The following is a 15,599-nucleotide window of genomic DNA, read 5'->3' as shown; positions in this document are numbered from 1 at the left end:
CTCCATCCTCTCCATCACTTCTGTCACAGCTCCATCACCTCTGCCACCTTTCCATCCTCTCTGTCACACCTCCATCACCTTTCCATCCTCTCCATTGCACTCCCATCCCCTCATCACACTTCTATCACCTCTGTCACACCTCCAATCGCCCCCAAAACACCTCCATCCCCCCCATCACACCTCCATCACCTCTGCCACCTTTCCATCCCCTCCATCACACCCCCACCACACCTCCACCCCCTCCCTCACACCTCCGTTCCCTCCCTGCCCTCTCTCTGACTCACCGACAGACACACAGACATCCATCGCCCGCTTTCTCCTCGGTTCCATCAGCACCTCCTTTCCCCGCTCCGCAGCCAGAGGCTGTTTTGCTCATTACTGGGAGGAAGGAGCAGGTGGAGCCCTGGCTGCCTGTGCCGCTGCCCTTCCCGAGCTAAACACAGCCCGGACCGGGGACACTAATTAAGCACAAACTCATTCTGATGGCAGCGGTAACAACAACGCGGAGCCGAGCGAGGTTACAGCGGGAGGAGGGCGCCTCGAGCAGCTTTCCACACCACAACACCAACTTTAAACATAATTCCATGGTCCGACGGGGCTGGAAACCCCGGAGGGCTGATCACTGCAAGGATGCACAAACCCCAGTTTTCCATGTACTTGTTACTTGCGTGGGAATTTAATGTTTATTGCCTTGTTTGTTTGAAGAGAAATTAAGCAAAGCTTCGGATTCAATTGTGCTCAGAGATGGGGGAAAGTGGTGCAGGCGATGGCATGAAACCCCTCCATGGATTGCTCCCTGAATGGCTGGTTAGGACCTATTGATTCCATTTTTTCAGGACTAGAAAGGCTAGTCCTGATTTTCAGTAGAATCCTGAACTGATCCAGAGCTTGACATCACCTCTCTGCAAATCCCAGCTGAGACTTTATACAGGAGAAGGAGCAGAGTCAGCTCCCCTGGGAACTAAAATCTTCCCCCAGTGCCATTGCTGTCACAGGCCACTCATGTCCCACGGGAAAAACCCTGATGCAAAACATCAAGTCAGACTTTCAAGGATGATAGTGATGTGTGTGATGTTTTCCCCCCCAAAAAAATCATTTCCCAGTGGAATAAGACCAACAAGAAACTAAAAAACTTTCAGATAAATATTTATTGGGTTGGAAATATTGTGTGCTTTGTGTCAGAGCACACAGCTGTATTCCATACAAGTGCAAACAAGCAGTTTGCCATGAGGCTTCTCCTTCCCACTGGCTAAAGTGGAATTCATCATAAGGCACTTCCTGCAGTTCTCAAATTCTTGTTCCTTTAATTAGTCTGGATACAGAAATCTATTGCTTCATAAGAAAAAAAACCAACCTCAATAATTAAAAGAAGCAGCAAATACACAGTCTAAAAGCCAGAAGTGTCCTCCTGTTCCTCTTACTGATTCCTGTCCCTTTTTCCCAGGCTTTGTGTTGGGAATTTAGTTGATATCTCAATCCATGAGCAGCACTCTTAGGGACATATTTATTTTTCCTAGCAGGCTGCCTCCAAGGCTTGGTAGAACACTCAGAAAATAATTTAATGAGTTAACATTCAAGGAGTTTACGTGTGTGGGTGCACCCAGGACAGGTCCTCTCGAGGTGGGTGCTGGTGCAGCCACGAGAGCCCTTCAGAAGGCAGCTGGAGCAGTGGGAAGGACCCATTCCCATTGGCACAAAGAGCTGAAGGCTTGGGAAAACAGGCTTCACCCTGTGAGATAAGGCTGGTCAGGTTTCTCCCAGAAGAACCTGCAGGTTTATTTATATTTGGATGAAGGAAGTTGTTCATGGCAGCTGCAGCTCAGGGCAGAGGACATCCCTCCAACATCCCACCCTCAAGCATCCTCCTCCCCACCACAGGGCTTCACTTCACCTGGATCTCTCCAAGAGGCAGGAGTGCTGGACCTCTGGTGAGCATCCATGTGGGAAAGGGTGATGGAGCTGCCTCCAGGGATTGCAAAGAGCCCGACAGAGCTGGCTTTATTCCTCCCTGTTCCCATTTCCATGAGAGGAACAAGCCTCCAGTGAAGCAACACAAAAGGGGCTATGCTTTAGCAAAAGCAGGTTTGAGTGTCCAACGCCGAGGGCTGGCTTTCCTCTGCAGGGCAACACTTCTGGCAGCTCATGGAGAGCTTTTCATGGGAAAACGCTGCTTAATCTGGAAGCATTCACACTTCTTGTACTTCATGGTCAGTCCATACTGAGGGGTGATGTCCACCTCCTCGCCGGGGCGGAGGCTGAACTCCAGCTGCTGCAGCAGGGTGGTCAGGAAGAGGAAGATCTCCCACCGGCCAATGGTCTCCCCAATGCATCGTCTCTTTCCCAGGCCGAAAGACAACACCTTTTCACTCTCTGTCTTATTTATTTCGGTCCTCGTGGAGTTGAGGAACCGCTCAGGGTTGAAGACTGAGGGTTCCTTCCAAAGGTTCCTGGGGCAGAAAAGAGACACACTTGAGGATACCGTTTTATCATCCAATCACAGAATGGTCTGGGGACATAAAAGCTCATCTCATTCCACCCCCTGCCATAGGCAGAGACACCTCCCACTAGACCAAGTTGCTCCAAGCCCCATCCAACCTGACCCTGAACACTTCCAGGGATGGGGCAGCCACAGCTTCTCTGGGCAATGTGTTCCAGGGCCTCACTACCCTCACAGAGAAGACTTTCTTCCCAATATCGTGGCAGTGGGAAGCCATTCCCCCTTTTCCTGTCACCCCAGGTCCTTGTCCAAAGTCCCTCTCCAGCTCTCTTGGAGCCCCTTTAGGCACTGGAAGGGGATCTCAGGTTTTCCTGGACTCTTCTCTCTCCAGGTGAACACCCCCATCCCTCCCAGCCTGGCTCCAGCCCAGAGGGGCTCCAGCCCTTGGGGCATCATGACAGTTTTTGCTCATTGTGATGGGGACAGTGATCAAAAAATCTCTTTGCAGAGAGAAACTTTGAATTGCTGTCTCATTCCACCATCCCAAAACCTTTGGCAAGCTCTATCCCTGATCTAAAACGTGTCTGTGTCAGACTCCATATCAGCCCAGTCTATTGAAACTTCTGATCCAAGCTCGGATTATGTTTGCCTGTGCAGAAACTGGAGATGGATTTAACTCTGCATGCAATTGCCAGAAATCCTGCAGTTTCAGCACAGAAATCAGTCAGCAGCCCTTCAAAAAGGAAGGATGGTGGTGACCAGAGGGATTTCTCTCTTTGAATCTTCCCAGCAAAACTTCCCAACCTGTCCCAGCTTGGCTGCTGGGAGATGCTGGGTGGGATTTAACAGTGTCTTAGCTGAGAACTTCTGCTTGAATATGGGGAATCCTCTGTGTCCTAAAGACAGCATTCCCATTTCATGCCCACCAGAGTAGCAGGAGCAGAAGGAATATTGGAAGGTTTCTGTGCTGCTGGGGTATTTGGATACAAATGTCCTGAGCTTCTGATCAAAGATACCTGGTCTGGGAACCATGTTCTGTATCAAGCCTTAATCAGCTTCCTCCCCACCAGGAGGGTCTCTATTGGGGAGCAGTGGAGAATCAAGATGGGACTTTGGTTCCCAGACCCCTTTTCATTCACAAAACTGTTTATCAGCAAACACAACACAAGCCAATCAAGTTTACTGAAGACATCATGACATTTTTCTCCCTTAAAAAGGAACTGGACCTTTCCCATTAAGCACATCCAGAGCTGTCAATCCAGATCACAAGATCTGCATGGCAGGAGGATCTACTGATTCCTGATTATCCAGCAGCCTGAGCTTCCAGCCCTTGCTCTGTGCATCAAGGGCCTCTCCACATAAACTGGGCAAGCCCTGGTGTTGGGGAGCTGCTGAACTGATGGCCAACTCAACCTGGACTAGCTCCAAGCCCAGGAGAGCCAAGGCTGGGCTCAGCACCTAATTCACATGATTTTTTGTCCAGTCTACCTTTTCTTCCATGATCCATTCATCTTTTGGCACAGATCAGACTGATCTTAACACCAAGCAAACCCATGGCAGCCCAGATGAACACAGGGGGTTTGGAATACTCACTCATCGTGATTCACTTGCCACTGGTTGATAAACACACAGGTGTCCTTGGGGATGTAGTAGCCATTCAGCACTGTTGCTTTTGTTGTGCTGTAGGAAGCACAGGTGGGAAGATAAGTTAAAGGAGACCCACATGATAAATCAAAGCCTGGCAAGTCCTGGCAAGTCATCTTTAATACCCTTTTTTTCCTCTTAGGACTGGCTAGGAAATACCACAGACTGCATTTGGGAGATTAATTAGTCTTGGTTATACTTTCTCTAAGCAGGAAAATTCTAGCTGCATTTCACAACTCATGCCAGGTGAGCTGTGATGTGTTTTTCCCAAGGCAGGAGGAAATTATAAACCCAGGGGTGTTCACTATCCCTCTGCTAGCAAAGTTTTTGGAGTGAAACTACCCTCAAAGCAAAGCATTCAAACCCAGAACAGCAGCAAGCCAGAATATTTCCCCCTAGCAGGGATCACTTTCCAGGCAATTATCTGTCTAAATGGAACCTCCCAGAAAACCAATCCAAAAAAAACCCCAGATAAGGTGTCAGCCACTTCAGCCCATACCTGTGTGGGATGGTAAAGGGCACGAAGGAGGAGTGCCTGAACACCTCCAGGATAAAGGCTTCTGTGTAGGGCAGCATGCCCCGGTCCGACAGCCGCGGTCTCCTCTCCCGGCCGATGGTCTGGTCTGAGGGAGACAGAGGGTTAGGAACAGTGCTGACCAGAGAGGTGCTGGCCCTGAAGGAAGGTGGCTCATGGACTCACCCAGTTCTTCCTGGATCTTCTTCTGGATGTTGGGGTACAAGGCAGCATACATGAGGCTCCAGGATAAGCCAGTTGTCACAGTGTCAAAGCCTGGATGGACACAAAAAAGGCATTCAGATATCAGAAGAGAACAGGTGAGTGGGTGTTACAGATGCCACTGCTCCAGATGTTTGCCTTAGAGAGATTTCGCCATCAGCTGTCACTGAAAAGCTCTGGCCACTGCCAAGGAGGGCACCCGAGAGCTCAACAGCAGCTCCACACACCTAAACATGGCCAAGTTCTCATCCCAACAGCTCTACCTCCCCCTTCAGCCTCCAGCACCATGACTTTACCCTCAGGAACATCCTCACCTGCTCCAAAGAGGTCGTTTACAATGTTGATGATCTTCTCATTAGAGAGCTGGACATGGATATCCTCCCCAACAGTGTTCTCCTGGCAGTGCTCAATCAGTGAGTCTGTGATGTCCCGAATCTGCTCCTGGGAAAGAGCTGGTGGGTCAGGGACTTCACAGACACATAGGGATGGGGCCAGCTAGTGCTGGCTCCTGGGGGGAATAACTGCAGATAGGAGTGCTCCAAGGAGCTTTCCTGGGCAAGGCGGGAGGACGAGGGTGTACCCTCTTCCCCATATCGCCAGGCAGTATCTCTGGAAGTTGCAGACATCTCCACCCACATCAAAGGGCATCCAGGCTCTTACCTTATCAAAGCTAGTGTAATGCTCCTCAACAATTTTTTGCACAAAGGCACTGAATCGCCTGTTGAGGTCCTTAAAGAGTTCCATGGCACGGTTGGGAAGGTACTGGAGCAGGGGGATGAAGTCAGCAGGGTGGCCAGAAGCAGCCACTTCCCCAAATTCATTGCCAAGGTTCACCAAGCTGAGCAGCTCCTGATCATTGTGCTCGTAGCGCTTGCCAAAGCACATGGCACAGATGACGTTGGCCACTGACACCACCAGGTACTGGTAAGGTTCAAAGCTCTTCTCCTTCTCCATCAGCTGCAGGAACTTGGTGATCAGGTACTCAGCCTCCTTGGAGACATGCTCCTCCAGCAGGCAGGAGGAGGAGGAGGTGGGGCTGCGGGCAATGGAGAAGGTTCTCAGGGCATTGTTGGCCAGTTTCCTGCGGGCTTTCCACACCTCCCCAGAGTCGGGGCTGAAGGCCAGGCTCTGCCCATTCGAAATGTACTGGAAGCTGTGGAGGTCAGGGCGCCCCATGAAATCCTCTCCTTGCTTCACCAGGGCTTGCTTGATGGTCTCCAGCCCACTCAGCACCAGCACAGGCCGCATGCCAATCCTGACCTCCATCACGTCCCCGTACTTCTGGCTCAGCTTGGTCAGGGTCAGGTGTGTGTCTTTCCGCAGCTCCAGCACATTCCCCAGGATGGGATAGCCCCTGGGTCCCGGTGGGCTCTTCAGCCCCTTGGGCACGTGCTGCTGGAGGGACTGGAGGAGCAGGAAGACCAGGCAGAAGACAGCAGCCACCAGGAGCACCTCCGTGGCCGAAATGACACCTTGGCTCCCCACCAGGGACATCACAGCCTTCATCATTGCTGCTAGCAGGTAGGAAACCTAAAAAAGTGAACCAGAGTGTGGGCAAGAGCTGGGATCAGCAAGGGACTGAGTCCTGTGGTTGTTCCTGATGCTGAGACAGAGCACTGAGAGCCCTTAAAGAGCTCAGGCTGATGGACCTGCCCATGCAGCACTGGGAGTTTCAAAGGGGAAGAAGCTGAAGATTTGTGAAGACTCCAAACACACCCACCCATGACTAAAAGGGGGACTTCAACCCCCCAGAGCCTTCAGTGACACCCCTTGCCCCAGAGAAGACACTTAGACTGGCATGCAGAATCCTTAGTAGTAAACCAAGGAGGCATTAGGAAGAGGGGCAGGTCCATGAAGCACCTCTAGGTTGAGACACTTTTGGCAGGACTTTTAACAGGACTGTGGACAGGAGAGCTGGTCTTCATTTCTAATTCAGAGGTGCTGCATTTTTCTACACTTTAGGAAACTCCTTGCACTAAAAAGGAGGGGGTTTGCTAGCCAGGAGGAATAGGAAGGAATAGGTCCCATGGCCTTTTCCCTCTGTATGCCAGGAAAGCAAAGGTGCTCCCTTAATCACAGGACCTCTCTTTTCTCCTGCAAAGTCTTTTCCAGAGCTCTTGACTAGGGAAGAGCTGGTCCTGATTCGAGTCATCCTAGCCTCTGCTTGCCAGCAAACTAAACACAACATTGGCAGGATTCGTCCCAAAGACAGATGGCCACAAAAGATAACCATGGCTGTAGCATGGGACTGGCAGGATGAGTGCACCCTGCTCTCAGCTCTGTTGGAAATGATGGCATCATAGAATACCTCAAGTTGGAAGGGACCAACTTCCAGGTTCTCACACGACTAAATCCTTCAGAAAACCTTAGGCGGGGTGGGAAGAGGTGGAGTGTAAAATCCCACCTCTCCTAGGGTTTGGCAGGGTGCTACAGCAACCCACGAGACACCCGTGGAGTGATGATTCTGGGGGGCCGTTGGGACCCCTGCACTGCAGTGGGTGCAGCCCAGCTGAGACCCCTTCCCATCCCACGGCAGCGGAAAGACCCGTGAGGGGAGAATTACCTCCAGGACCCTCAAGAAACCACCTTCCGACAGGAGGGGGAAGGATGCTGCAGGAGGTTTGAGTCGTCGGAAAGTGGGAACAGCCCATGGTGGGGCTGCCCATCACTTGGGGCTGCTGGAAGTGGCCCCCCAACACCTCTCCATCGTGGGTCAGGGCTCTCTGAGTACTCACCTCGGTGCGGAGCGGGACGGAGATGGGACCCGATCCTGCGACAGGTGTCCGCTCCCTCCGGCTCCTGCTTTATATGCATCGCCCCACGCCCTGATTGGTCCGCCCGTCTCCCGTCACGTGGCCCCCAACTCCCCAAGAACTCCCCAAGAACTCCTCGCACCCCCCACATCTCCCTTGGTCTCCCTGTCCACGGGACTTCGCCCCACGAGTGGGGTGCGGGATCCCCGCTGATCCCCGCTCATCCCTGGAGGGGAGGATGGATGGCCGGCGCGGGGGGGAGAAGGAGGGAGGGAGGAGGGCTCCCAATAGGTCGTGGCGTGGGGTGGGGGGGTTGGGGGTGTCGGTGCCGCCCGTGGGTTCCAGCCCGGGGCGGGCATCGCGTGCGAAGCGGGCGGGATGTTTGGGCAAACCCGCACCGCCCCGGTCACTCCAGTCACGCTACCGGCAGGATCTTAAAGGCGCCGGTCCCGCGCCCCGCTGCGCCCCACGACCGCCCCGGAGGGCGCCCCGGCCCCCTCCTCCCCCCGAAAACTCACAGGGTTCCATACACATGCACTTGCACCCCTGTCTCGGTGCCCGCAGCCCTGGGATAGCCCCGGGATAGCCCCTGTGTCCGGAGCCGCAGGGCGAGCGGGAGCGTGGGAAAACCGTTCCGGTACGCGCGGTGCGGGGCAGGAGCGGGGGGATTGGGGCATTCATCACTCCACAAGGCTTCGAGAGCCAGCGGGGATGAGCGTGGACCCCCCCGCCGAGGGGCTTAAGTGATCCCACCGCTCCGCGGGGGCTTTGCCCATCCCGCCACCGGTGTTCCCGGTAAAGCAGAGCGAGGGGCACCGGGTCCGTGCATGTCCCTCCACCCTACGCTGCCAGACCTCCCCACAGCCCCCGTGGGGACGGGGCGGCGGTGCCACCCCAGGGGTCACGGCCCTGACTACCCCGGCCCAGTTAAAAATTGTCCAGGTTCGCGTGAGAAGCCGCCGTGCCCTCTGCCACCTCTGTCCCCTGGGGACAGAGCGACCCAGCGGACGAGGTGGGGCTGGGATGAGGCAGAGGTTACAACAGGAGGGAGGGGGGAGGTCACGTCGAGGGGATGCTCGAGGGTCCAAAGGGGATCTCAGGCAGAGTTTGCAGCCCCCAACCCCGTCGCCGTGGGGTGACAGGTCAGGACCTGCCCTTCAGGGAAGACAAGGGGAACCAGCTCGCACCCCAAATATTCCCCCCTCCACCCGAGTCCTTGTTCCACGTCCAGCTGTAAAGAGATGGGAGATCGGCCAGAGGGGTCCCGCCCCGCCGGGGGGTCCCAGAGGTGACATTAGGGACATCGCGTGCGAAGGGGCTCTGGCCAGACCCGGGAGGGCTGCCCCGGTCACTCAGAGTCACGCTATGGGTGGAGGGGGGGGAAATGGCTTTTAAAGGACCAGGGCGGTGTCCCCACGTCCAGGAGCCTGGCCCGGGGTCAAGGTGGCGCCAAAGCAGCTCAGGATCAGCTGCCTCCATTGCTGTCTGGGTGCTGGGGGGACACGGGGGTCCCCAGCAATGGGTACATTGTCAGGTCAACAGGGGAACATCCCCTCTGCCACAGGATGCTGCGTTCCCTGCAAGGGGACAGCAGCCCCCTTGTCACTTGTGTCAAATGGACACAGTCATCCCAGCCGTTTACAGCCACAAGGAGTGGGGTAGAGGGTGATTTCACACCCTGCAAAGAAGGGAGATTTCAGTTGTGCCACCACCATGTCCCCTTATGTGGTCCGGGTGACACTGGACATGCTCCGAGTCCCTGGGGCATGACCACCAATGTCCCCATGGCTTGGGACACACATAAACCCCAGGCAGGGACATCTCCAGCAGCACAGCACCTCATACAACATGTGGGGGCACCCACACCTGTGGCTCCTGGTTGTGCCCATGTCCCTCACATGCCTGTGTGAGCATCCACCCCGTGTACCTGTGCATCTGTACAGGTGTGTCTCTGCACAGACAGACTGCACACAAACCTTGCACACACAGAGCCAGTGTGCACATTCTTGTGTGTGGGCACACACATGGATACAAACATCCTTTATTCTTCTTATAGATCCATAACCCTCATGTATGTGCACATGCTCATGCACACACATGCCCTGCCACACGTGCACATGCCTGCAGGCACTTGTCATCCTCTTGCTCATGTCTGTCCTTGCACGCACACGCTGGCATGACCAATCCCACGGGATGGTGACCCATGGAGGGAAGTGCGGTCCACAAGACCCATGAAGGGCTGGGGGCTGGCAGCATCCCCCCAGCTGCTCCACAGCCAGAGCCAGGGATCCAACGGCTTGGCAAGGGGTGGTGGTTGGGGCTGAGGATGTGTTTTTGGAGTGTGAGACTGCCTGGCATGCAAGAGAGCAGCTCTTAACACTGTTCTCATCACAATGCACCCTGCCCTCGCAGCACTTGGCAGCCAGCACAGAGGAGCCAGGAAGGGCTGGGAAAGAGTGGAACAAGGGCAGGTGGGTCCCACGAAGCCCCTTTAGGGTTCCTCATGTGGACCCAGGACCCTCCACAGTTTCTTCAGAGCCTTGCAAGGTGATGGATCAGGAGAGGCAGGGATGAGTTCCCCAAGCAAGGCCACCAAGGTCTGAAATGCTCTTGGAGGGGGTCACTCAACCCTCCACCTGCCCAACCCCATGCAATGGATCCAGGTAGATCCATAGGTTTGGGAGACACTGATTGGATCCAGCCTGCCAGAAAAGCCCTTCTCCTTTGAAGCTGCAGCCTGCTTCCCCAAAAACATTCCCAAGGGTCCTCCTCATCAGTGAAGTTGGGGCTGGGAGGGCTGCAACATTCCTGGGAATTATCATCAGGAATATTAACAGCCAGGGTTTTGTAACTGTTCTTGCCAAACATTAATGAACGGCGTCATTGCTATTAATGAGCCCGATTAAACCAGATGTTGAAAGCCTTTATTAAATATTAGCTCAGCTTCTACCTGGGCCAAATTCCCACTGGAATTTTCAAAGACTGAATGAAACTTCGGGCCAAACCTCAAAGGTCTGGCTCATTCCTGCTTATCCCAGCTGCAGTTCCCAAATTCCCCTGAATTTTGCCCCAGCTCAAGGAGCAGCCCCTCTGACTCAGACATTTCCTGGTGAGTATCACACTGTTTGTGCGGGGATGAACTACCACAGCCTTGCCCTGTGCTGCCCCTTCACCTCTCCTATCTCTCTGGCTCACCTCCTCCCCTCTGCCCCACCACTCCTCCTCCTCGCTGCCTGTTTGCCCCGGAGGAGCCAGGGGAAGCGAGCCAGCTGCCTTCTCACGCAAACCTGGGCAATCGTTAACCTGAGACTGGCTCTGCTGCTGGCCCAGATGATCCTGTCACCACCACTCCTGGGACATGGAGGCCAGGGATGGAGAGGGCTGTGGATGCAGGTGCCTTGCCACAAACATGTCCCCTCACTTGCAGCCTGCAGCTCCCAGCATGTCCAGAGTGGCTGTGGAGATGATAGCCCTCTCTGGGTCCTGAGAACAATCTGGTTAGCCCAGAAAATGTTTTTTGGGAAGTGATAGCACCCACATCCCACAGGAAGCAATGCTGAGAGCACATCCTTCATCCTCCCCAAGTAGGGCATAGGGACCCCTTCTTCTTCCCTGTGCTTGGGATCCCCCTCTGCCTTCCCATTCCCGGCTCTAGGGCAGGCACATGCCCTGGGCAGAAGGAGAAGTCACCATTCATCCCCCAGAGCCTGTTGGATGGGAAGAAGGCTCTTCTCGGACTTCCAGCCTAGCTTGGCCCCATTTGTTAATCAGTAGCTACTTCCAAGGGCCTTTGTGCCATGTCCCTCTGGTCACACCCAGCTGTGCAATGAGGGGAGTGCTTAAGGAGTCGTAGTCTTCCAGGTGGCAGGAGGAAAAGGTTTGGGCAGGAGAACAGTGTGCAGGTGGCAGGAGAAGAAGGTTCAGGAGGCAGAGGAGGATCCACTCTGCTACCCAGGGCAGGGTAGCTGCCAGACACCCTGTACCTATCGCTGCTGGGAGCCCTGCACAGTAGAACCAGCCCAAAGACCTGCAGGTAGGAGACAATATGTTTGTGTATGGGTTTGAATGTGACCATAGGACTGGGAAGGTCATGTTTGGGTCTCCCCTCCTGCCCCCGCCCACCCAGAGCAGCCCTGTGACATCCGTGCTCCCCATGCTCCCTGTGTGCTGGTGGCCACCCAGCAGATTCAGCCTCCTGGCAATAACTGCTCATGCATTTGTTGGTCCTCAGGCCATATTCACTGAGGAGCTGCTGTTGCTCTCCTCCTGCTTCTCTGTGCTTTGTTGAGCTGCAGTTTTGCTGTGCCTTGTTAAAAAACCATCTTCCCTGGGCAGGAGATACGGCTGTGCCAGTGGGTGCTGGGGTCTTCTCTGGGGCAAGGGGTGTCACTGAAGGCTCTGGGGGGTTGAGGTCTCCCTTTTAGCCATGGGTGGGTGTGTTTGGAGTCTTCACAAATCTTCAGCTTCTTCCCCTTTGAAACTCCCAGTGCTGCATGGGCAGGTCCATCAGCCTGAGCTCTTTAAGGGCTCTCAGTGCTCTGTCTCAGCATCAGGAACAACCACAGGACTCAGTCCCTTGCTGATCCCAGCTCTTGCCCACACTCTGGTTCACTTTTTTAGGTTTCCTACCTGCTAGCAGCAATGATGAAGGCTGTGATGTCCCTGGTGGGGAGCCAAGGTGTCATTTCGGCCACGGAGGTGCTCCTGGTGGCTGCTGTCTTCTGCCTGGTCTTCCTGTTCCTCCAGTCCCTCCAGCAGCACGTGCCCAAGGGGCTGAAGAGCCCACCGGGACCCAGGGGCTATCCCATCCTGGGGAATGTGCTGGAGCTGCGGAAAGACACACACCTGACCCTGACCAAGCTGAGCCAGAAGTACGGGGACGTGATGGAGGTCAGGATTGGCATGCGGCCTGTGCTGGTGCTGAGTGGGCTGGAGACCATCAAGCAAGCCCTAGTGAAGCAAGGAGAGGATTTCATGGGGCGCCCTGACCTCCACAGCTTTCGTTTTGTCATAGACGGGCAGAGCTTGACCTTCAGCCCTGACTCTGGGGAGGTGTGGAAAGCCCGCAGGAAGCTGGCCTACAACGCCCTGAGAACCTTCTCCATTGCCCTCAGCCCCACCTCCTCCTCCACCTGCCTGCTGGAGGAGCATGTCTTCAAGGAGGCTGAGTACCTGATCACCAAGTTCCTGCAGCTGATGGAGAAGGAGAAGAGCTTTGAACCTTACCAGTACCTGGTGGTGTCAGTGGCCAATGTCATCTGTGCCATGTGCTTTGGCAAACGCTACGAGCACAATGATCAGGAGCTGGTCAGCGTGGTGAATTCAGCTGCTCAGTTTGATGATGTGGCTGCTCCTGGCAACCCTGCTGACTTCATCCCCCTGCTCCAGTACCTTCCCAGCCGCAGAATGAAAATATTTATAGATTTCAACAAGTCCTTCCTCAGCTTCCTCCAGAAGATAGTCAAAGAACATTACGAGACCTACGATCAGGTAAGACCTTGCAGAACCCTCACCTGCACCAAAGGTGTGTCTCTGCACTCCTTCCCTCTGTTAGCAAGTTGATTTTCTTCTTTCAGCCAAGAAGCAGTGGGTATTCTCTCTCTTTCTCCAGACCTCCTTCTCATAGAATATTATAGAATCATGGAATCTCCTGAGTTGGAAGGACCCACAAAGATCATCAAATCCAGATCTTAGCCCTACACAGAACACGCCTCAACAATCCCACCATGTGCCTGAGAGCACTGTCCAAATGCTCCTTGAATTCTGGCAGGCTTAGGGCAGTGACCACTGCCCTGGGGAATCTATTCAGTGCCTGACCACCCTCTGGCTGAATTACCTTTTCCTAATATCCAATTTAAACCTCCCCTGACTTAGTTTAATGAGCTTCCCAGCTTCTCCTTCATTCTCTGTGTCATAGGGCCAGTCTGTTGGTTGAACATCTGTGCCTCAGGATCCTTGGAGAACCATCTTTTTGTTTTCATAGGTGCCATGGGAAATGGAAAATGCTCATATGACCCTGGGCTTCCCCGGCATCAGATGGGGTTGCTCAGGAACATCCATTCCTCTGTCAGTTCTGCTGCCATGAGGTTGTCTCCTCTTCCTTTCAGAACAATATCCGAGACATCACCGACTCCCTCATTGAGCAGTGCCTGGAGAAAAAAGTGGAAGCAAATACTGGGACACAGATTCCTAAGGAGAAGATCGTCAACCTCGTGAATGACATCTTTGGAGCAGGTGTCTCCTTCCTCCTCTCCTCTCACTGCCCCCTCAGCTACTGCAGATTTTCTTAGACTCTTCCTGTTATATCTCTGTCTGATCCATTTTTGTCCAACACCAGGCACACAGTTTGTGTCTAAGTACTCACTCTCCTGCTCACTGGTCTTCTTGGACCTTCTAGGGATACCTCTAGAGACCAGTTTGGGACATTAGCTCTGAAAAGAAGCTTCAGGGACAAGCAAAGGGCATGGCTTGTAGCTCAGTTGCACTTCACAAACCAGGGTGGCTTTTCCCTGGTTGAGAGAAATGTCTGTGGACTGATTCATCTTTGAGTTACCCTGTGGAAACTCCCCTGTTTCCAGAGAAGTTATACAAACCTGACACAATCCAGGAGTGAAACAGGATGAGAGGGAGGCATATTTTAGCAAGGTTTTCTGTGATAGAAAGCAACACATCTTGTTGTGTGTTCAGAATGTCCTCTGCCTTCTTGGCCATCCCAGACTGCTCCATGTGATGGTTAGCCTGCAAGACAAGATAGGTGTTACACAGACCTCATTCACTTGCTTTTCTCTTTGCCCAGGCTTTGACACTGTGACAACTGCCTTATCCTGGAGCCTCTTGTATCTTGTGACAAACCCTGACATCCAGAAGAGGATCCAGAAAGAACTGGGTGAGTCCATGAACCCCACCCCCATCCTCCAGGGATAAAACCTGTCTGGACTGAGCTGACCCCAACCCACTCCCTCTGCTCTGTCTCCCACAGACCAGACCATCGGCCGGGAGAGGAGACCGCGGCTGTCGGACCGGGGCACGCTGCCCTACACAGAAGCCTTTATCCTGGAGATGTTCAGGCACTCCTCCTTCCTGCCCTTCACCATCCCACACAGGTATGGGCTGAGCTTGCAGAGGAGGTCTAGGGATGAGGTGGTCTTGAGGCATTTTGTTATGGCTCAAGGACAACACAACTGCCTCTCATGAAACCTCCCCTCTGGGACACATCCTTCCTTCAGCAGTATCAGGAGCAACCTAGTAGTCCCCTGAGGTTGCAGAAGAACCTTTAGACTTCCCAAATTCTCCATCTTTTCTCTCCCCAGCACAACTAAGGACACAGTGCTGAATGGCTACAACATCCCAAAGGACCGCTGCGTGTTTATCAACCAGTGGCAAGTGAATCATGATGAGTAAGTACCTTGTGAGACAGAAAGCCCCCTCAGTGACAAACAGGGCCCCTTTCTGCAGAGTTCTCTTCCTGAGCAGGAGTGGGGTCAACCTTCTTGAAGAGAAAAGGGAGCAGATAAGGGACTTACTGACTTCAGAGATGTTCTTCTTGACAGCTCCCACCTTCCAGTGTTCCACCTTCACCCGTGACCAGGAGAAACCATCTCAACATCTGACATTTTCCATTCCAGGAAACTTTGGAAGGATCCAGAAACCTTCAACCCAGAGCGTTTTCTCAGTGCTGAAGGAACCAAACTGAATAAAGAAGAGGGGGAGAAGGTGCTAATTTTTGGCCTGGGGAAAAGGAGATGCATTGGTGAACCCATTGCCAGGTGGCAAGTCTTCCTGTTCCTGACCACCTTGCTCCAGCAGCTGGAGTTCAGTGTCTGTGATGGCAAGAAGGTGGACATGACCCCGCTCTATGGACTGAGCCTGAGGCACAAAAGGTGTGAGCACTTCCAGGTCAAGCAGCGCTTCCCCATGAAGAGCACAAACTGAGCAGGGGGACCAGACATCACCAGGGGGCAAAGAACTTGCAGCAGAGCTGGGTCTGATATAACTTTACAGGATGATGTAATAAAACCATTGAAACTCC

At 53.8% G+C, this 15,599-nt stretch overlaps 2 protein-coding genes across 2 annotated transcripts; one reads left to right on the top strand and one right to left on the bottom strand.

Annotated features, from left to right (window-relative positions):
• Positions 1 to 1,130: 1,130 nt before the first annotated feature.
• On the bottom strand, positions 1,131 to 7,659 carry LOC139678053 (cytochrome P450 1A4-like). Its single transcript, XM_071568594.1, has 7 exons — positions 7,553 to 7,659; positions 5,478 to 6,347; positions 5,132 to 5,258; positions 4,782 to 4,871; positions 4,581 to 4,704; positions 4,031 to 4,117; positions 1,131 to 2,447 (listed from the first exon to the last, which is right to left on the bottom strand). Exons 2-7 carry the CDS (start codon positions 6,324 to 6,326, stop codon positions 2,141 to 2,143), a joined length of 1,584 nt encoding a protein of 527 aa, XP_071424695.1. The 5' UTR covers positions 6,327 to 6,347; positions 7,553 to 7,659; the 3' UTR covers positions 1,131 to 2,140.
• A 3,721-nt stretch (positions 7,660 to 11,380) lies between these two features.
• On the top strand, positions 11,381 to 15,599 carry LOC139677842 (cytochrome P450 1A5-like). Its single transcript, XM_071568176.1, has 7 exons — positions 11,381 to 11,603; positions 12,191 to 13,060; positions 13,678 to 13,804; positions 14,367 to 14,456; positions 14,550 to 14,673; positions 14,881 to 14,967; positions 15,196 to 15,599. Exons 2-7 carry the CDS (start codon positions 12,212 to 12,214, stop codon positions 15,500 to 15,502), a joined length of 1,584 nt encoding a protein of 527 aa, XP_071424277.1. The 5' UTR covers positions 11,381 to 11,603; positions 12,191 to 12,211; the 3' UTR covers positions 15,503 to 15,599.

This window comes from Pithys albifrons, chromosome 13 (assembly GCF_047495875.1).
Source record: "Pithys albifrons albifrons isolate INPA30051 chromosome 13, PitAlb_v1, whole genome shotgun sequence".
NCBI classification, from domain to species: Eukaryota; Metazoa; Chordata; class Aves; order Passeriformes; family Thamnophilidae; genus Pithys; species Pithys albifrons.
This window is presented reverse-complemented; position numbering and strand designations above follow the sequence as displayed.

What these genes read in the sequence shown, in the direction of transcription:
- LOC139678053 (XM_071568594.1), bottom strand. Translation starts at nt 6,326, where the DNA reads ATGATGAAGGCTGTGATGTCCCTGGTGGGGAGCCAAGGTGTCATTTCG. An exon ending in GAAGATCCAGGAAGAACTGG is followed by an intron (nt 4,705 to 4,781) that starts GTGAGTCCATGA and finishes TGTCTCCCTCAG; the next exon opens with ACCAGACCATCGGCCGGGAG. An exon ending in TGGCAAGTGAATCACGATGA is followed by an intron (nt 2,448 to 4,030) that starts GTGAGTATTCCA and finishes TTTCTGCCCCAG; the next exon opens with GAACCTTTGGAAGGAACCCT.
- LOC139677842 (XM_071568176.1), top strand. Translation starts at nt 12,212, where the DNA reads ATGATGAAGGCTGTGATGTCCCTGGTGGGGAGCCAAGGTGTCATTTCG. An exon ending in CCCTTCACCATCCCACACAG is followed by an intron (nt 14,674 to 14,880) that starts GTATGGGCTGAG and finishes TTCTCTCCCCAG; the next exon opens with CACAACTAAGGACACAGTGC. An exon ending in TGGCAAGTGAATCATGATGA is followed by an intron (nt 14,968 to 15,195) that starts GTAAGTACCTTG and finishes TTTCCATTCCAG; the next exon opens with GAAACTTTGGAAGGATCCAG.